The following is a 16679-nucleotide window of genomic DNA, read 5'->3' as shown; positions in this document are numbered from 1 at the left end:
AATAGTTTATAACTTCTATCAAGCTGATCTTATCATGAAAACATTTTCCTCAGAAAACCTCTGGAGTAAAAAAGATTCTATTATCTTCATTTTAAAATGCATGGGCGTAACAGGCTCCCCCCGGGGTGCCACCTGGAACTGAGCCACCACTGAGCCCTCTGACCTACCAGCCTGGGCTTCCCCTCACACTGTGCTGCTGTGCCAAGCTGCAGACCCGCTCCCAGTCTTACACTTCCACCAGCATTCACACAGGTAGGGACACACCCAGCTGCAGTTACAGGCAGGCTCTCTGACCAGGCCCTCAGGAGGGCTCACCAGGTGATGGATAAGCTTCTCCTAAGGGTACGTCTACACTTACCGGAGGGTCCGACGGCAGGCAATCGATGTTCTGGGATCGATCCCGGAAGTGCTCGCCGTCGACGCCAGTACTCCAGCTCGGCGAGAGGAGTACGCGGCATCGACGGGGGAGCCTTCCTGCCGCGTCTGGACCCGCGGTAAGTTCGGACTAAGGTACTTCGAATTCAGCTACGTTATTAATGTAGCTGAATTTGCGTACCTTAGTCCAAAGTGGGGGGGTAGTGTGGACCAGGCCTTAGACCTACAGTTTCCCCTAATGACTCACTGCCCTGGATAGGCCCTTCCCCACCCACTATCTAGACTGAACGCATCTTGCCTAATGGGTGTCATCCATGTGTAACTACATCTGAAATACAGACACGTCATAACTTCAGCTACAAAAATAATACATGCATACAAATAGGATAATCATATTCAGCAAATCATAACTTTTTCAGTGACAACTTAGAATTTGTCCCTAATCAGCAATTTCAGGCTATTGCCAACATTGTTTTGTGAACTTCTCCAAAGCTCTATTAACTTTGGGCCACTGCTTTCAATTGTCAGATGGTAAATATCTGGGCAGAATTTAGGAACAGTTACTATTAATCTTTTGATAAGCAATTAAAGATGACTCCGAGAAAATTAGAGTAGCTTCAGAAAACAGCATTTGCTAAAGAACACATTTGAGGCAGTTTAAGTATATGTTCCAACCTATTCTTCCATCCGTAACTCTCTAGGCAAGTTTGAAATGCTAATATTCAATATGTACTTTGGCAAAATGTTGTACCAGTCAGTTCTGGAAAGGGGTTACACTAATAATGAGTGCATTAGATAATTTTTGAGCAATCACCAATTTACTGCCACCTCTTACATTAGAAATATCTTCAAAATCCTGTAAGAGGAGTCTCTCAGATTATTAAACTGGCCTTCTAAAAGATTGACTATTTGTTGACAAATTTCAGAAGTGAAATTGCAAAAGGAGTCCTGAATGCTTCCAAACTGGATTTCTGAAAAAACATAAGATTCCATACAATTCTAACTAGGACTTGCAACTATTCTCAGAGTATGTGGCTAGTAGACTTTTAAAATTCACTTTTAAAAACTTGATTGGAGACAAAAATCACTAAGTTCAACAACACTGACAAATGTTTTTGGAAAGGAATGGATCTTAAATATTTTAAAAATACTTATTCGCCAGGAGTTAAACATTCAGAGCACTAGGCAGAAATCACGTCGCGTCAACACCCACCGCTGGCCTTCGTGATGCTTTGTTTTAATTAAACAGTCAGATTCCCCTGGTCCGCACCAGTTCTAATTCCAAACTCTTGTCCCTTTAAAACTGGCTTGTTGCTTTAACATAGGAGTCCCTGTTTATGTTTGGCAAGTTCACAAACTTAAACTGATTTTTTAGAAGATAGTTGCCTAGACTCAAGATTTATATTTTAACTAATATCAGTTTAACAGCGGTTGTGATGGCATTGTTAAGATGCTGAAATTCATTCCATTCCATAAATTGGTAATACACAGTTCCAGTTCTGGAAAGTTATACAATTGTGCTGGCACTTTTGGAGCTGACTGTTTGTTCCCATAGCTTGTGATAAGAGACAACTAACTGACAGTGGTTCCAAACTTTTCCTGACAGAATGCCGCATGGGGTGGGGGGTTCCAATGGAGGCTACATTGGGCTGGCTCACACATGCTCTTGCAGCTTAGCTGGGTGCCATGGGAGCAGTGAATAGAAGCTCAAGACTGTGGGTTGCTGTGGGGGCCCTGCAGCTCTGTACACATCACAAGCCACCCATTGGGTATGGTGTTGGAGGGAGAGGGATATAAATGAGAAGGACAAGGGCAGAGATCAAGAATGAAGCAGTATTTTCACTCTACCCCAGCCACCTGGATTAATCTCTGGCTCTCCCAGTAGAAAACAATGAAAGGAACATTTACTTTGTGTGAGGTCCTCGGTTAGTGCTGTGCCCGTCCCAACTACTGCTACTTCTTGAGCTCTTTATGACATTACAGTTGACAGATGGAAATTTAAAAACTGGCCTTGTACACAAAAAATTATTTGTTACAAAACCTTACAAAATCACCCCTTAAACCACTTTGGCAAGTTTTCAGGCTCCAATATTAGTTTTGAGAATTCAGAAGCCATCAGTATTCTGTCTGTGAACTAGAACAACTAAAATAAATGTGGTATTTAGATATATTTATAATTATAAATTGATGTTTATAAAACAAATGTTTTTAGGGTTTAAGCTTTCTGCCTACTAGTAAACACTATACAAGTAAAAACCATGACCTAATTATGAGAAAGGGATGCTTTCCTGATTAGGGACCTATAACCTGAAATACTCAAATGACTTTGTCAACTTTAATCTCAGTGCTCAGATTAAGTTTGCAGGGTTGGCATTTAGAAAAAAAATAAGTTAACTGATCAAATTTGGCATTTAAATTAGTTGAACAAAATGAGTATGGATCTCCAGAATACCACTTTTTAAAATTAAGTGTCTTTTCAGAAGAGAACTACACTTTAACAAACATGCAATTTTGAAAAGTGTTCCTACTTAAAATGCCAGGTGGCCTTATTCTGCAAAATATTTATTTGGAGAGCACTTGTCTAATAAATTCTGGCTGACAGGACAGCCAAGATTCAGTTCTTCCCTGTTTAGAATTAAAGGCAGTTTAGCTCATCCTTCTCTCAGATTTTGGACTACAGACTGTTTTCCAAGCCCAAGGATCAGTCTGAAGTGATCAACATACTACTCTGAAGCATAGCCATGTATGAATTGAAGGAAGAGGTGGACCTGTGCCCATTCTGAAGCAGCGTGGATGAAGTAGATCAGCCTGAATTAAAATCCTTTGACTTTCTTGTACACATGAAGTATTCCAACTAGCACTAGAAACAGTACAACTGGCATCTTTACACTGGACGTGAAAAGCAATAAACACTGTAGAAGTCTTCTGCAATTGAGAATTTATATATATTTTATTTTTTAAGTCTTCCAAGAAGTTCATCCTGCAATAGGAGCTATAATCAAAGCTTCTGGACAAGAATTATCTCTTTATTATTTCATACAGATACAGTTTATGAAATGAAACCAAATTTGATTTTTAAAAAACATATGGAAGTTGAACTATATTTGAAAGACAATATTGTACCATTCATACAATGGGATTAATTGGCCTTCGAACACTAAAATTCAAGCATTGCATATATTAAGTGTGCCTTTCCAGAGAACTTTGTATAAATTAATTTAAAATAGTCATGCACTGCAAATGATTACACACATGGCAGACAAATGAAAAATGACTGTGTCATTAATAGTTGGAGGTTGAGGGGGCTGTTCTTTTTGTTTAAAGAGATGGAACTACTGATATCCTTGCAGACTGACAGCAGCCCAGCACAGCTGCCAATGTCCCCAGTTAAACCTTCACTCTTATGGTATCACTGTTTCTCATGAAAGCACTGAAAATGTCCTTCACATGAAATGCTACAGTCTCAACAAAGGGAGCACATATTTAAAAAGACGCCAAAAACTCTGAAAAAATATTTTTAGCTACGTTTTGTTATACAAATGCAGCACTGAAAATGTTGGCAGATATATTTCCGTTAGCCTTTAGCCTTCCGTTAGGCACTGGTAATTTTGCACTTCTTTGTAATAATGAAGCATTTTGCATTTGTACTAGTGGCAACAAAATAAACTCACATTTCAATTAGTATAAATGTCATATATTCTCAGAAAGAAACAGACAATTGGAAATGTGATGGCATTCTTTAGAAAAACTGCTTTGCATAAACTACAGGACAAAAATATAACAAGCTTTTCACATATGCAGCATACAAAACTGATCAGCCTGGACAAAATAATACTTTCCACTTCTATAATGCCGGCTGTATAAGGATCTCAAAGCTCTTCACAAATATTAATATATTTATTTTTACAGATTTGGAAACTATCACAAATTAAGTGACTGGGTCAAGATCACAGGAAGCCTGTGATAGAAGAAATGGAACCCAGACTTTCCAGCTTTTAGCCTCTCTCTTAACCACGGGGCTTGCAAGATTTGTCACCTACTAGACCGAAGACTAAACCTGCTACCTGGGGTGCCATATCCCTTGCAATTTAAAGCACTGTACTCTGCGCACTCTTTAATGACAACATATCTAACTGCTTTCTGTTAAGTACGTTTAAGAAAGTGGAACCTACTATGTCTCACCTTTGTTACTTTCTTTCCCTTCCTGGTTTCACTCCTCTCTTTCCTTTCCTATAATAGACGATGGCACATTTTCTCCTGTGCGGTCTTCAGTGTCAGCTTCCATTTTAACTTCTCTCCATCCAGCCCCTCTTCTCTCCTATCTCTTTATCTCTACTTTGTTTCCTTTCTTCTCCCACTCTTCCCCCTGTCAAATAATCTTTCTAAATACCACGCTAGCCTATTTTAATTTGCATCAACCTCTCCTTCACCCAATCCCATCACATCCAGGACTGGAAATTTTACCAAACTCCTAATAGCCCGAGAACTATACCTATTAGTCAAAAATTGATACAAAATATAGTGCCCACCATTGTCCAGCAGAAATGCCTAGGTCAGAAGCCAACCACCTCCTCCCCCAGCTACTGGGAATGCAAGGATGCTGGAATTCCTGCCAGGGTGCTGTCCCAACACCCTGCTCAATGGGTTTCACATCCTTTTCTATCAATCACAAGCCAGTAGGTCTCTGGTAAATCTGTAGCCTGGACTTAACCCATTCTGGTGGCTGGAAGGAAGAAGCATTTTTGTCAGTTACACTGTAGCCCATTGGTTCTGAATAGCAGTAGGATTTACTCGGCTGCCAACAAAGCTACAAGCAGTGGCAAGCTACTTGCAGATTTAAGACTTTGTTGGACAGAGGGGGAAAGTGATGCATGTTTGTGAGATAATCTTCATAAGCGCAAGGGCTAAACACAAGATTTTTTAAAATAAAAGTTGAGATCCTGTAGAAGTTTATGATACTCAAAAAGCTTCATGATCTAGTGGCTTTCTCAAGTCCTGCTTAACCACAAGGCCTATGTCACTTATGAGTCCAACTTTACTTTCACATGTTTAGAAACCAGAAGAAACAGTTTATTTCATGTCATTTTAATTATATGCAAACATTAAAATGAAATACATAACTGATGTCGTGATCAAGCAACATCTTACTTTGGCAACACTTCTGGAAAAGCAGGCAGGTCTTAAGATTCCTCTCCCGCACAGAAAGTTATATGATCTTTCTATCAACTTGCAACATTAAGTGTTGACCTGAATTGCTTTTGTAAAGAACACTAAAATGCCAAGCACATGTAGACTTGCAGGGGGCAAAGGGAAACCTGAAAGAGATGATACTATCAGGAACCTAGAGCTGTGCATGTTTCACAGGAAAATACTCTACTCTGAGTGCTTTTCAACATCAACTCCTGTACTTCATTTGGTAAATAAGTAAATAGATTTTTTTTCAAATACCTGGTTTTACATTTTACTTTATAGCTTAATTATATAAATTAATTATTTGAATTTACCATGTCCCATAATCAATGTCAAGAGAAAACTAAATTAAAACACAATAAGTTCAAAATGGACAACAGGAAATGCTACTTTACTCATTAACAGGTAGAAACTACTGTTACAAACAGCAAGATTCAAAACAGAACAGAAAAAATAGCATCTGTATTTACACTAACTAAATATAAATTATAGGGACTATCAAACCTCATGCTTCAGGGTATCTGTAAATTACCGTATATACTCTATCATAAGCCGGTTCGTTTATAAGCTGACCCCCCCAAGATGGATAAGTAAAAATGAAAAAATGTTATGACCCATTCATAAAACGACCCTATAATTCAGGGGTCAGCAAACTTTGGCTCCCGGGCCATCAGGATAAGCCACTAGTGGGCCGAGATAGTTTGTTTACCTCGAGCGTCCGCAGGCACGGAAGTAAACCTAAGTAAACAAAGTGTCCCGGCCCACCAGCGGCTTACCCTGACGGGCAGGGACAGCAACTGGTGGGGAAAATGTTTTTTGGGAGGAGAAGCTGGGGGTCAGGGGAGTAACTTCTGTGACCACCCCCCACATGACCCCACCCCTAGCCTGGGACCCCCACATTCTCCCCATCCCATCCCTTCCCACCTTATCTGGGGAGGGCCAGGGGAGGATGTCTCTGGCCTGGCTGGAGCTGCTCAGGCAGGCTGGGCAGTGCGGCCGCAGCCTGATCCGGCGGACCAGACTGGGAGGCGTGGCCGCAGCGTGTTCCAGCGGGCTGGGCCGGGCGGCACAGCCGCAGGGTGCTCCGGCGGGCCGGGCGGTGCGTCCACAGCCTGCTCTTAGGGGCGGGGCCGAGCGGCACGGCTGCAGCCTGCCAGCCCCGGAGCTGCAGCTACTTCGGAAGCTGGAGGGAGAGCAGTGTGGCCAGAAGCAGAGAGACTCTGGCCCCGCCTCTTCCCTTCTGGCTCTGCTGGCTGTGCTGCCTTTCCTTGCTCCCTCTATTGGGGGGAGGGGCTGTGTCCCACCTCTCCCTCTCTATACCCGTTCATAAGCCGACCCCCTTCTCTGATGCTTCCCTTTTTTACTAAAAAAAAATGCGGCTTATGAACAAGTATATATGGTAATTACCAAATAGGGGCTGGAGAGATATGTCCCAAGGCACAGCATTATTCATTTTGCCAGATGCCTTATGGGACTGTTTGCCTTCATCTGAAATATGGACTAGACACCACTGACAGACAGCCACGTTGGGACAGTTCAATGATCCATCTAATACACGATTCTATATAAATTTCTTAAGATAATAAAAATTAAACAAAATGTATATGTAGCATAAAGGCAAAAAAATCTGATAAACTACATTAATAAATTAATATAATAATAATCTAACATGTGAGTCAGGTGCAGTAGGATGCTCCACTGTTTTAATGCGAACTGTCTTTTCTTATCCACACCATGCAGCACAACATCAGATAAACCAAACCCTTGTTGTATCTCCTGTATGATTTCAGTAACACATACTGGATGATATAAGTAAAAACTGTCTCACTTGTGAAATATGGTTGATTGAAGATTCCATGCGCCGAAGCTGGGATGCCTGGATATCCAGCATTTGGAGAACATTGTTGGCCAAAGTGTTGATCAGATAAGCTACACTTGCTAAGGACTGGGTTGTGTAGGCTTTGGTTTCTTCTAAAGCTCGCTGTTTATCTGCTGACTAAAAGCAGGGAAAAAAAACATTTGTTAAAAGGAACTGACAGACATGAAGGTTTGACATATGAATTGCATTTGCATCCCTCTAAAGGACAGGAATTTCTACAATTCTACGAAATCAAGTCTCTCTCATTATATATTAAAATTACTACTTTTCTTCACCTAAAATTGTTAATTACCCAAAAAAGATTAAGTAACGGTTCTAGTCAAACAGAGTTTCTTGTTTTTGCAATGAAAGGAAAATTTTTGAAGCTGTTATATAATATCCTGTCTCAAGAAGCCTTTAAAAATACACTAGTACCACTACTAATGCTTAGTTAGCTCTTACACATGGGCTTGGCAGGATTTGGTTTAAATTGACAGATGTCAGCAAATGTCAATTTCAGCTGATACACTGAAACGGACAAGAACATATCCATCAGCAACAGTCATCACAAGTGCAGTCTCCATCCTTCCCCTCTATGCACCTTGCGCCTCCAGGGATTGGGTGTCACTGGCCCTGCAGCAGCACAGAAAGCCCTCATGGGAGCGACTGAGCAGGGCTGTGACAGCGGAGCTGCAGAGGGTTCCCTGATGATACTGAATCCCTGCAAGTCCAAGTTGCAGGGGAAGCTACGGTCCTGGCAGGGCAGAGCAGAGATCCCAACCAGGGCTGTGAGGAGGAAGATGGCTGCAAGGGAGGTCACCCTGCTGCTGAATGGTCTCCCCGGTGTCTAGGAGTTTGTCCATCTGGCAGTCCTGGCCAGGGGCATTTGCTCTGCCCGGCCAGGACTGCAGCCTTCCCTGCACTTTGTGCCTGAAGAGTGTTGCAGCACAGGGTGCCATCACTGCCCTAACTCCCACCCTTAATTTCATGCAACTGTGAAAATTAGAATTGTTAAAAATCAGGGGAAATTTTTAAATAAAAATCAACAATCATCAAAATACAAATCAAATTCTGCCATGCCTACTTCTAAAGTGCTTTTCATCAGTAGATCTCAAAGCACTCACCAGTACTTAAAACATAAAAGTTCCACAATATTTTTAAATTCATGATTGTTCATTTATCCATTTACAGATGCAAAATGCTCATTACAGAATTCCAATACTCCTCTCTCAACTTTGTGTGCTTTAATTAGATCTTGCACTAAATGCCTGAAATAATCCACCAAATAGAATATTCAATTGTTCCAATTATTCAGACCTCAATGGGCTTAAATGGGCTTTAAAAATGGGCTTTAAAATGGAAGTGAGTTTTCACAATGGATGAACTGTAATTGTTTTCCTAAAATGGTAGCAAAAATATTACCATACTAGAAAAATCACTTTAAAATGATTCAGTTAGTAGTACATTTTATAAAAAACCTTAATACTCCTACAAGTTTGAATACAGGCAGTCGTCGGACACAATTGGTTCCTGAAAAATCGCGTCTTAAGTCGAAACGTTGTAACTTGATTTTTCCATAGGAACAATGTCTGATCGAGCATCGTAAAGTTGAAACTGATGTCGTAAAGTCAAAACTGACATCGGAAAGTTGAAACAGGATGTCAATTTATAAACGTTGTGAGTGCCGTTCATCGTAACTTGAATGTTGTTAAGTCGAGAACTGCCTGTACTCTTCACTCTCCTTTTTTAATCAGTCCTCACTTTGTTCAACTTTCAGACAACTGGACATGAAAATTTGACACTAAAAATATTTAGGGATACCAAACCAGCAGATTGCCATTTAAAAATGTAACACAGGCACAGATATTTTGAAACAGATTTAGAATTAATAACTTGCTAAGAACTCATGCCCTCAGGTTCTGCTTTTCTCCTGGAACAGCAGAGGACATCACAAACACCTAAATTAGTTCAAGGAATACAGATAAAAGCATTGTTTAAGATATGAGAAATGTCAACTGTTGCAAGAGAAACAAATCTGAGATTCTGAACTCTAGTCTTCCATGTTAACATATGCCAAAAGAGAACAGCCTTTGGTTAGGCAATGCCTATTCTCAGCATAGCCACAAAAATAACTCTCAGTGCAGGTACCTTGGTTCTACTATGATTTCAAGTTATTTCTCGTTGTTCGTGCATCAATATCATAAGATAACTGAGAACCAGTGCACTGTCTACATTTGTTTCTACAGCATCCAGCAAAAAAGACCACTCATTCTGATCAGAGCCTCTGGGCACTACTACAGTGATATAAATATTAAATAATACTAAAATAATTGACTGCTGCCACAGAAGACAAAACACTGAATATTGTTTCATTTCTCCCCCCCACCCCCGCCCTTAAAGAGTTTCACAAATGGGAAGGCAACTCCCATTCCTTTCATGTATTTATACCTGCTCCTGTATTTTCCACTTCATGCATCTGATGAAGTGGGTTCTAGCCCACGAAAGCTTATGCCCAAATAAATTTGTTAGTCTCTAAGGTGCCACAAGGACTCCACATTGCTTTTACAAATGGCCTAGTCTCCATGCCCCAATACTAAGCTATATTTAGAATCTAAAGAAGTTTTGCCGCTCACTCTACGTATTTTTCACACAGGTTAATCTTAAAAATTTGATATGTGCCTTTGTTATAGAGATACTAGCCAAATGATTCAGATTCTTATAACGCTACCAAATTGGTCAATGATCTACTTGAGTGCAAATATTTTGTGAAACATTGAATGTAAACCGTGTCTCTCTACTCCAGGAATAATTATTCCCAGGGCCTGAAAAATTTTCCTGACACCCACTTGCCTGAGGACTAAATTTGCTAGCCTTCACGAAAAATACCTATATCAACATATATACAATATTTCAGTCTGTCACCACCCATCCCCCAAAATCAACATAATACATCCTCCTCCCAGTCTTAGCAGGTTCCTCTTTGCCCACATACTCAACAATGGCGGTCTACATAGCTCCCTTCTTTCTCCCAGCCTGCTTCCTGGGAAAAGGGATGGCAGCTGCTGCTCAACCACACCAATGACTATTTCCCAGCTCATAATCAAAAGGGAGAAAACACTGGCCAGACAGTTTTTTGCCAACCCAGCAACGGCAGGAATTGACTAATGTATTTGACAACTACTATGAACACAAGGTGGGGTCCCTATGCAGAAAAATGCCATGGTAAGATGTCCCCTCTCCAACTTCCCTTCCATTATGACCAGCTGATGGGAAGTGGGTAGAATGCTGTCTCTAGGGCTTTTCATATCCTTTGGCTAGTGTAAGTCTGATGTACTTGAAGATCCACCCCAACCCACCCCAAGAGAAAAGGATAGGACAGGAACGGGGGTGGGGGGGAGAAGAGAGAGAGAGAGAGAGCGATCTGTCACCTTTCCCCACTCCAAAGCCTTTTGGCTGTAATGGAGATCCACCTACTTCCCTACTCCATTTCCCTGTGAATGACTTCAGCTCAGTTTTCCCAAGCGCATGAAGCATTACAACTGATAAACCACCAGAAAATTTCACAGCTCAAAAGATTTGCGAATGGCAATAATAAAACTGTCTGTAATCCTATTAGTTTTATTCTGCAGCATCTTGGCAATTCTATGAACAGAACCAAAAATGCCAATTTGAATCTACACAGAGAACATTCTGGCCAGCTGACATTAGAAATCTCCAAATGCAACAAGGATTTTTAACCATTTCACAATTATTTGCAGCCAAACTTTTTCAGAACAAGAGACAGGCAATTTATCATTTTAAAAACAGCACAGCCTATGCTACGACTCTGTTGTTAACAGAAAAATCTATTAATCTATTTTACGTTCAGGGCCAGCTCCTCAGTTGGTGTAGACTGATGTAGCTCCATTGAAGTCAGAACTATGCCAGTTCATAGCAAGTGCGGATCTGGAGCTTAGGGCTTGTCTTCACTGCAGCATTAGCTCGACTAATAACTCAAGTTCTGCAACTAATCCAATCCCCTCCACACACAAAAATCTGTAGCTCGAGTTAAATGGTGCTTTAAACTCAAGCTAGATGGCCCATCGAGGGAGTCAGTGCTGAAGCTCAACTGCTGGTGACTCTGGAGTAATGTAGTAGTGATGCAACAGACTAAATTACAATAAAGTCATCATCTGCTAATTCAATTACTCTGTGCAGTTGAGATGGTTCAGTGTGATCCCTCTCACTAAGGGCTTGTCTAGCCTTAAAATGCCACAGCAGCATTGCCTCAGCGATAGCACTTCGGCGTAGGCAGCGTCTACACCGACAGGGGTGATTTTCCCATTGGTGTAGGTAATCCATCGCCACACCCTGAGAGATGTAGTTATGCCAACTTAATTTTCTAGTGTAGACCAGACTTAAGTGGAGTAACTCAAGGCTGATCTACACTGAAAAGTTACACTGGCATCGCTACGTCTCTCAGGTGCAGATAAGCCGACCTAAGGCTATGGCTACACTAGAGAGCTTACAATGCCGCAGCTATGCTGCTGTAAGCTCTCTAGTGTAGCCGCTCTAAGACGATGAGAGAGAGCTCTCCCATCCACTTAATTAATCCACCCCCAATGAGCAGCAGTAGCTATGTTGGCAGGGGAAGCTCTCCCACAACATAGCACTGTCCACACTGGTGCTTAGGTCGGTGTAGCTTATGTCACTCAGGGGGGTGGCTTATTCACATCCCTAAGCGACCTACATTATACCAATATAAGTGGTAGTGTAGACATAACCTAAGTCCCTGTGTAGACAGTGTTAGGTCAATGGTCCATGGAAGAATTCTTCTGTTGAACTAGCTAACGCCTCTTGGGGAGATGGATTACCTATGCTAACGGAAGAATCCCTCCTGTTGACGTAGGCAGCATCTACACTGAAGCACTACAGCGGTACAGCATCTTATGTACAGACCACCTCAGTGAGCAAACAGTTGCAGTGAAGAAAACTCCTCAACACCAAAATAAAGAAAGCATTTACACATTTTATATTAACATTATCTTGTAACCACTTTTGTCACTACTTTAAGCACAGAAACTTTGTAATATAATACATGCATTTTTGCAGGCCATCTGTTAATCACAGTATTTTGCTCAGCCTCTGAAATTCTTTGAAAGAAAGCTGCACATATTTTGTTTGGCATAGGAACCTGAAAGCTCAAAATTTTCACATGTACAGTATAACCTGCAAAATGAGCTGCACATGGAAGTTAATTACAATTGGCATTTGAGTTTACAATTGTCAGCCATCTCTTTGAAAAGCGCTATTAATGACAACATTCCAAAATAACTCAATTTACATCTCTCTAATATTTTGAGAGTAAATTTGGGTTTCATGAAAGTGATAGAAGCTAGCAGCTTTAGCCTGGGCCAAGTATACTGTGAATCTGCCCTCCAGAAGTTTCCCCCACAGCCATATTAAGTACACCTCCATCCTAAGCTCAGATTTGTAATGATCAAAAATGGAGGGTAGAATGAAACCTAGCCATCTTTTACCTCTGAACAAAATATTCTTTAACCCCAAGTCTCCAGAAGAAAAGGCTATATCTATATCTAACTGTCATGCAACTTTTCCCCCTTACATGACAGAAATCTAGGACTGGAAGGGACCTCGATAGGTCCTCTAGTCCAGTACTCTGCACTAAGTATTATCTAGACCAGTGGTTTTCAACCTTTTTTTCATTTGCAGTCCCCTAAAACATTTCAAATTGAGGTGCAGACCACTTTAGAAATTCAATCTGTGGTCCGCAGACCCCTGCCATAGAAGTTTTAGACCGAAAACTGACTGAAAAGAATTCAACTATAAACACTGCACGTGCTCAGCACAGCATTTGACACAGCGTGAGAAAGGGCGCTAAACTGTGAGCTTCTATGGTAATGACAACACTTTCAGGTTTTGACCTGTACGTGGGGTATTCACATACTTTTCATTGATCAGAAAAACAGAATGCCTTTTGTGGGATCTGAAACTTTATTTTCATAGTCACCCTTCGCGGACCCCTTAGATATTAGCCTGAAGACCCCCCCAGGTGTCCACAGACTAAAAGCTATTGTTCTAGACCATCCCTGACAGGTGTTTGTCTAACCTGTTCTTACAACCTCCAGTGATGGGGATTCCACAACATCCCTAGGTAATTTGTTGCAGTGCTTAATTACCCTTACAGTTTTTCCTAATATATAACTTAACACATAAATTTATATATTAGGAAAAACTTCCTAATATATATTATAAGTCTCCCTTGCTGCGATGTAAATCCATTACTTCTTGTCCTATCCCCCAGGGTTAAGGAGAACTATGTACTTGAAGACTTATGTCCCCCAGACCCCACCCCCCAGTCTTCTCTTCTCCAGACATCCTACTTAACAATTTAAAAACTGTATTAACTGTTGCCACCATGCTTAAACCTGTCAATTGACTTAAATAACAAATGTTCCCTCATAACTTGCAGTATCACCTAGGTATCCTATATATAAATATAGAGGTTACTCCAAATACCGAAGTCAAACGATTAAGCTATCAGTCAAAAGCAAAGTTTAAGCATAGTCACTGTTATCAGATCATTTCTGATTTTTTTAATCTTACACCAGATTGATAACTCTGAAGATTGAGGTCCACTGTTTATCCATAAATATGTCAAGTACACAGTCTCAACTAATATACTTCAAACCTGACCTAGAGGGACCACCTCAAGGGTAAAATGGTAATTTAACCTCTATGCTCACCCAAATCCTTTACTCCTCTACCTCTAACGAAAGCACTGACCTGGCTAGATTCAAACTGGAGACAACTACACAATACAAAGTGATATATATTTTTATTTGTGAGGGGCAATACAGACAGGGCTCCATTATAAACCAGCACAATGGGGATTCTTTATTTGGAGTGCAGGCCGATGACCTGTAGCTCTCTGGTTCTCAGACAGAGAAACATCGTTTAGGCAAACTGAATGGTGACACTAATAAGCGTATGTCCTGGATTACATATTATGGGATGGATTGCTGAATACACTGCAACTCTCCCTCATTTAAACTAAAGTTAAAAACAAAAAACAATTAAACTTTATCCTATTTGTGAAAATGATGTATACATGTATAAAAATTAGGGCTGTCAATTAATCACAGTTAATGCCTGTGATTAACTGAAAACAAAATTAACATGTTAATTTTTTTTAATGCATTAATTGCATACCTCTGGGTGGGGAGGGAGGCATCAGCGGCGAGGGAGCTGAAGCCCCCCGCTCCATGCCTCGAGCTTCTATTTGAAAATATAGAAAACATCCAAAAATATTTAAATAATGGTATTCTATTATTGTTTAACAGTGCAATTAAAACTGCAATTAATCGCAATTTTTTAAATCTCGCAATTAATCACGATTAATTTTTTTAATCGCTTAACAGCCCGAATAAAAATCACAAACGTCTATATCACTCTGTGGAGTCTTCTCCTTTATCATCTTATTCCACATTTTTTTCCAGATGCAAAATGGAATCATCTGATGACACTGAGCAACTAGTGATGTCAATATGGAGCTTTAGTTGGAAGTCAGAGTTTCCTAATATCATGTCAAGTGGTTTGGATATTGCTAAAGCAAATTGGTGCTAAGTGTCACGTATCCAAAGATCTTTAGTAAATCTATGTTTGCATTGTGACCATGTCCAAGGATAGAGGCTGTCTTCAGTTGAAGAATCTGTGTGTGCCTTGTACTGTAACATACTGCTTTACAAATGTTGTCTTTGAATAGTTCTGTAACTTGCAACTTTCACAATATATTTAACAGTGTCAGGGACCGTACTGGAAAATTTGACTGTCAGTTCAAGTATTTTATTTTCGTCCAGAATCAATCTTTCATCTTGAATCAATCATTACCTGGACAGAGATGGTGCAACACTGATTTCAGTCAGTGATGGTGTGAAATATTCTTGTCTGTGTTATGTACATACCCTTTTCAGCTATGCTGGAACTGTTCAGATATATATATGTTCTGGAACCTTTAGGTTTTGTGGTTTCTTCATGCTGGGAGAGTCAGTAGCATGCAAAGTGATCGATAGACTGCTCCTCTAGCTGGACAGGAGGAACGTTCTTTTTGAGAGTAGACACCACCAGGGCCGGCTCCAGGTACCAGCCAACCAAGCACGTGCTTGGGGCAGCACCTTGGAAGGGGCGGCCAATCTTGGGGTGGCGGGGGGCACTCGGGGTTTTTTGTTTTTTTGGTTCAGTGGGGCGGCGCTTGAGGTTTTTTGTTTGTTTGTTTTTGTTTCAGCGGCGCGGTACTAGGGGGGCGCGGGCTGGCGCGGCGCTGGGGGCGCAGGGGCTGGCGCGGCGCTCGGGGTTTGGGCAGCCCGGCGAGGCCCAGCACTCGGGGGGGAGGGCGGGGGTTTGGGCTGCCCGGTGCGGCACTCGGGGGGGGGCGGGCGGGGGGTTCAGCGGGGCGGGGCGTGGGGGGGGGGGGGGGGGGGGGGGGGGGGCCCCTCTTTTTTTTTTTTTTGCCTGGGGCGGCAAAAAAGTTAGAGCCGGCCCTGGACACCACTGCAGTTCTGCCCATCTTAACAGTACATATCACGCTTTCACAGCCATAGTCATGGTCTCATGTTATCTTTAAGGTTTTACCATTTAAATTGTGTTGGATTTGAGCTTAATACCTCAGTAACTGATGCTTGTAATTCTGACATTTCAAAGGTATAATGTTAAGTAGATGCTTGAGCATCACAGATGTGTTTCTCGTAAGGCTCATCTTCATTGCCTCAAGGAGGTGCAGTTTAGGACTACAGTATTTGATATCTTCTCTCTGTCAGCGCTAGCCAATCTACAGGTGACAGTTAGCCTACACAGATAGCGTGTTTAGTGTCTATCCTATTTGTTGCCTTACTTGACAGAATACACAAATGTCATATTCAGTGGTTTTCTGGGGAGTCAAAGTATTCACTGAATTTAGATGCCACTGCATAGTTTTAAAGTTCAAGCAGAATGTAAGTGATGTCATGTACCCGTTCTTTTGCACAGCACAATAGCATGGCTCACTTTCAGGCATCATTACTAAAAGGATATTAGGAAGTTTTCAACACAGGATCTGCTCTCACACACGGGTATGATCAAACGTGGGTTCAGAGTCTACCTCAAACCTTGGGTATGGTAAGAGACAAATGATAAATTATAAAACCGGGGGGGAAATAGCTGTATTATTCAATCTGGTGGTGGTACTCCTCACAATAGAGACTCAGATGTAATAAATGCA

The 16679-nt window shown here is 41.3% G+C and overlaps 1 protein-coding gene across 2 annotated transcripts in view; it reads right to left on the bottom strand.

Moving 5' to 3' along the window:
• The window catches only part of ABI2 (abl interactor 2), a 111829-nt gene that overhangs the window by 46462 nt on the left and 48688 nt on the right, over positions 1 to 16679 (bottom strand). For both annotated transcript variants that reach the window (XM_024206476.3, XM_024206467.3), the window contains exon 2: positions 7394 to 7561. In XM_024206476.3, the coding sequence (XP_024062244.1) occupies positions 7394 to 7561 (168 nt within the window). The remainder of the gene's footprint in view (positions 1 to 7393; positions 7562 to 16679) is intronic.

Source organism: Terrapene carolina, unplaced genomic scaffold (assembly GCF_002925995.2).
Source record: "Terrapene carolina triunguis isolate 2854851 unplaced genomic scaffold, T_m_triunguis-2.0 Scaffold62, whole genome shotgun sequence".
In the NCBI taxonomy this organism is placed as follows: domain Eukaryota; kingdom Metazoa; phylum Chordata; order Testudines; family Emydidae; genus Terrapene; species Terrapene triunguis.
The sequence above is the reverse complement of the archived record's forward strand: the minus strand, read 5'-3'. Positions and strand labels throughout refer to the sequence as shown.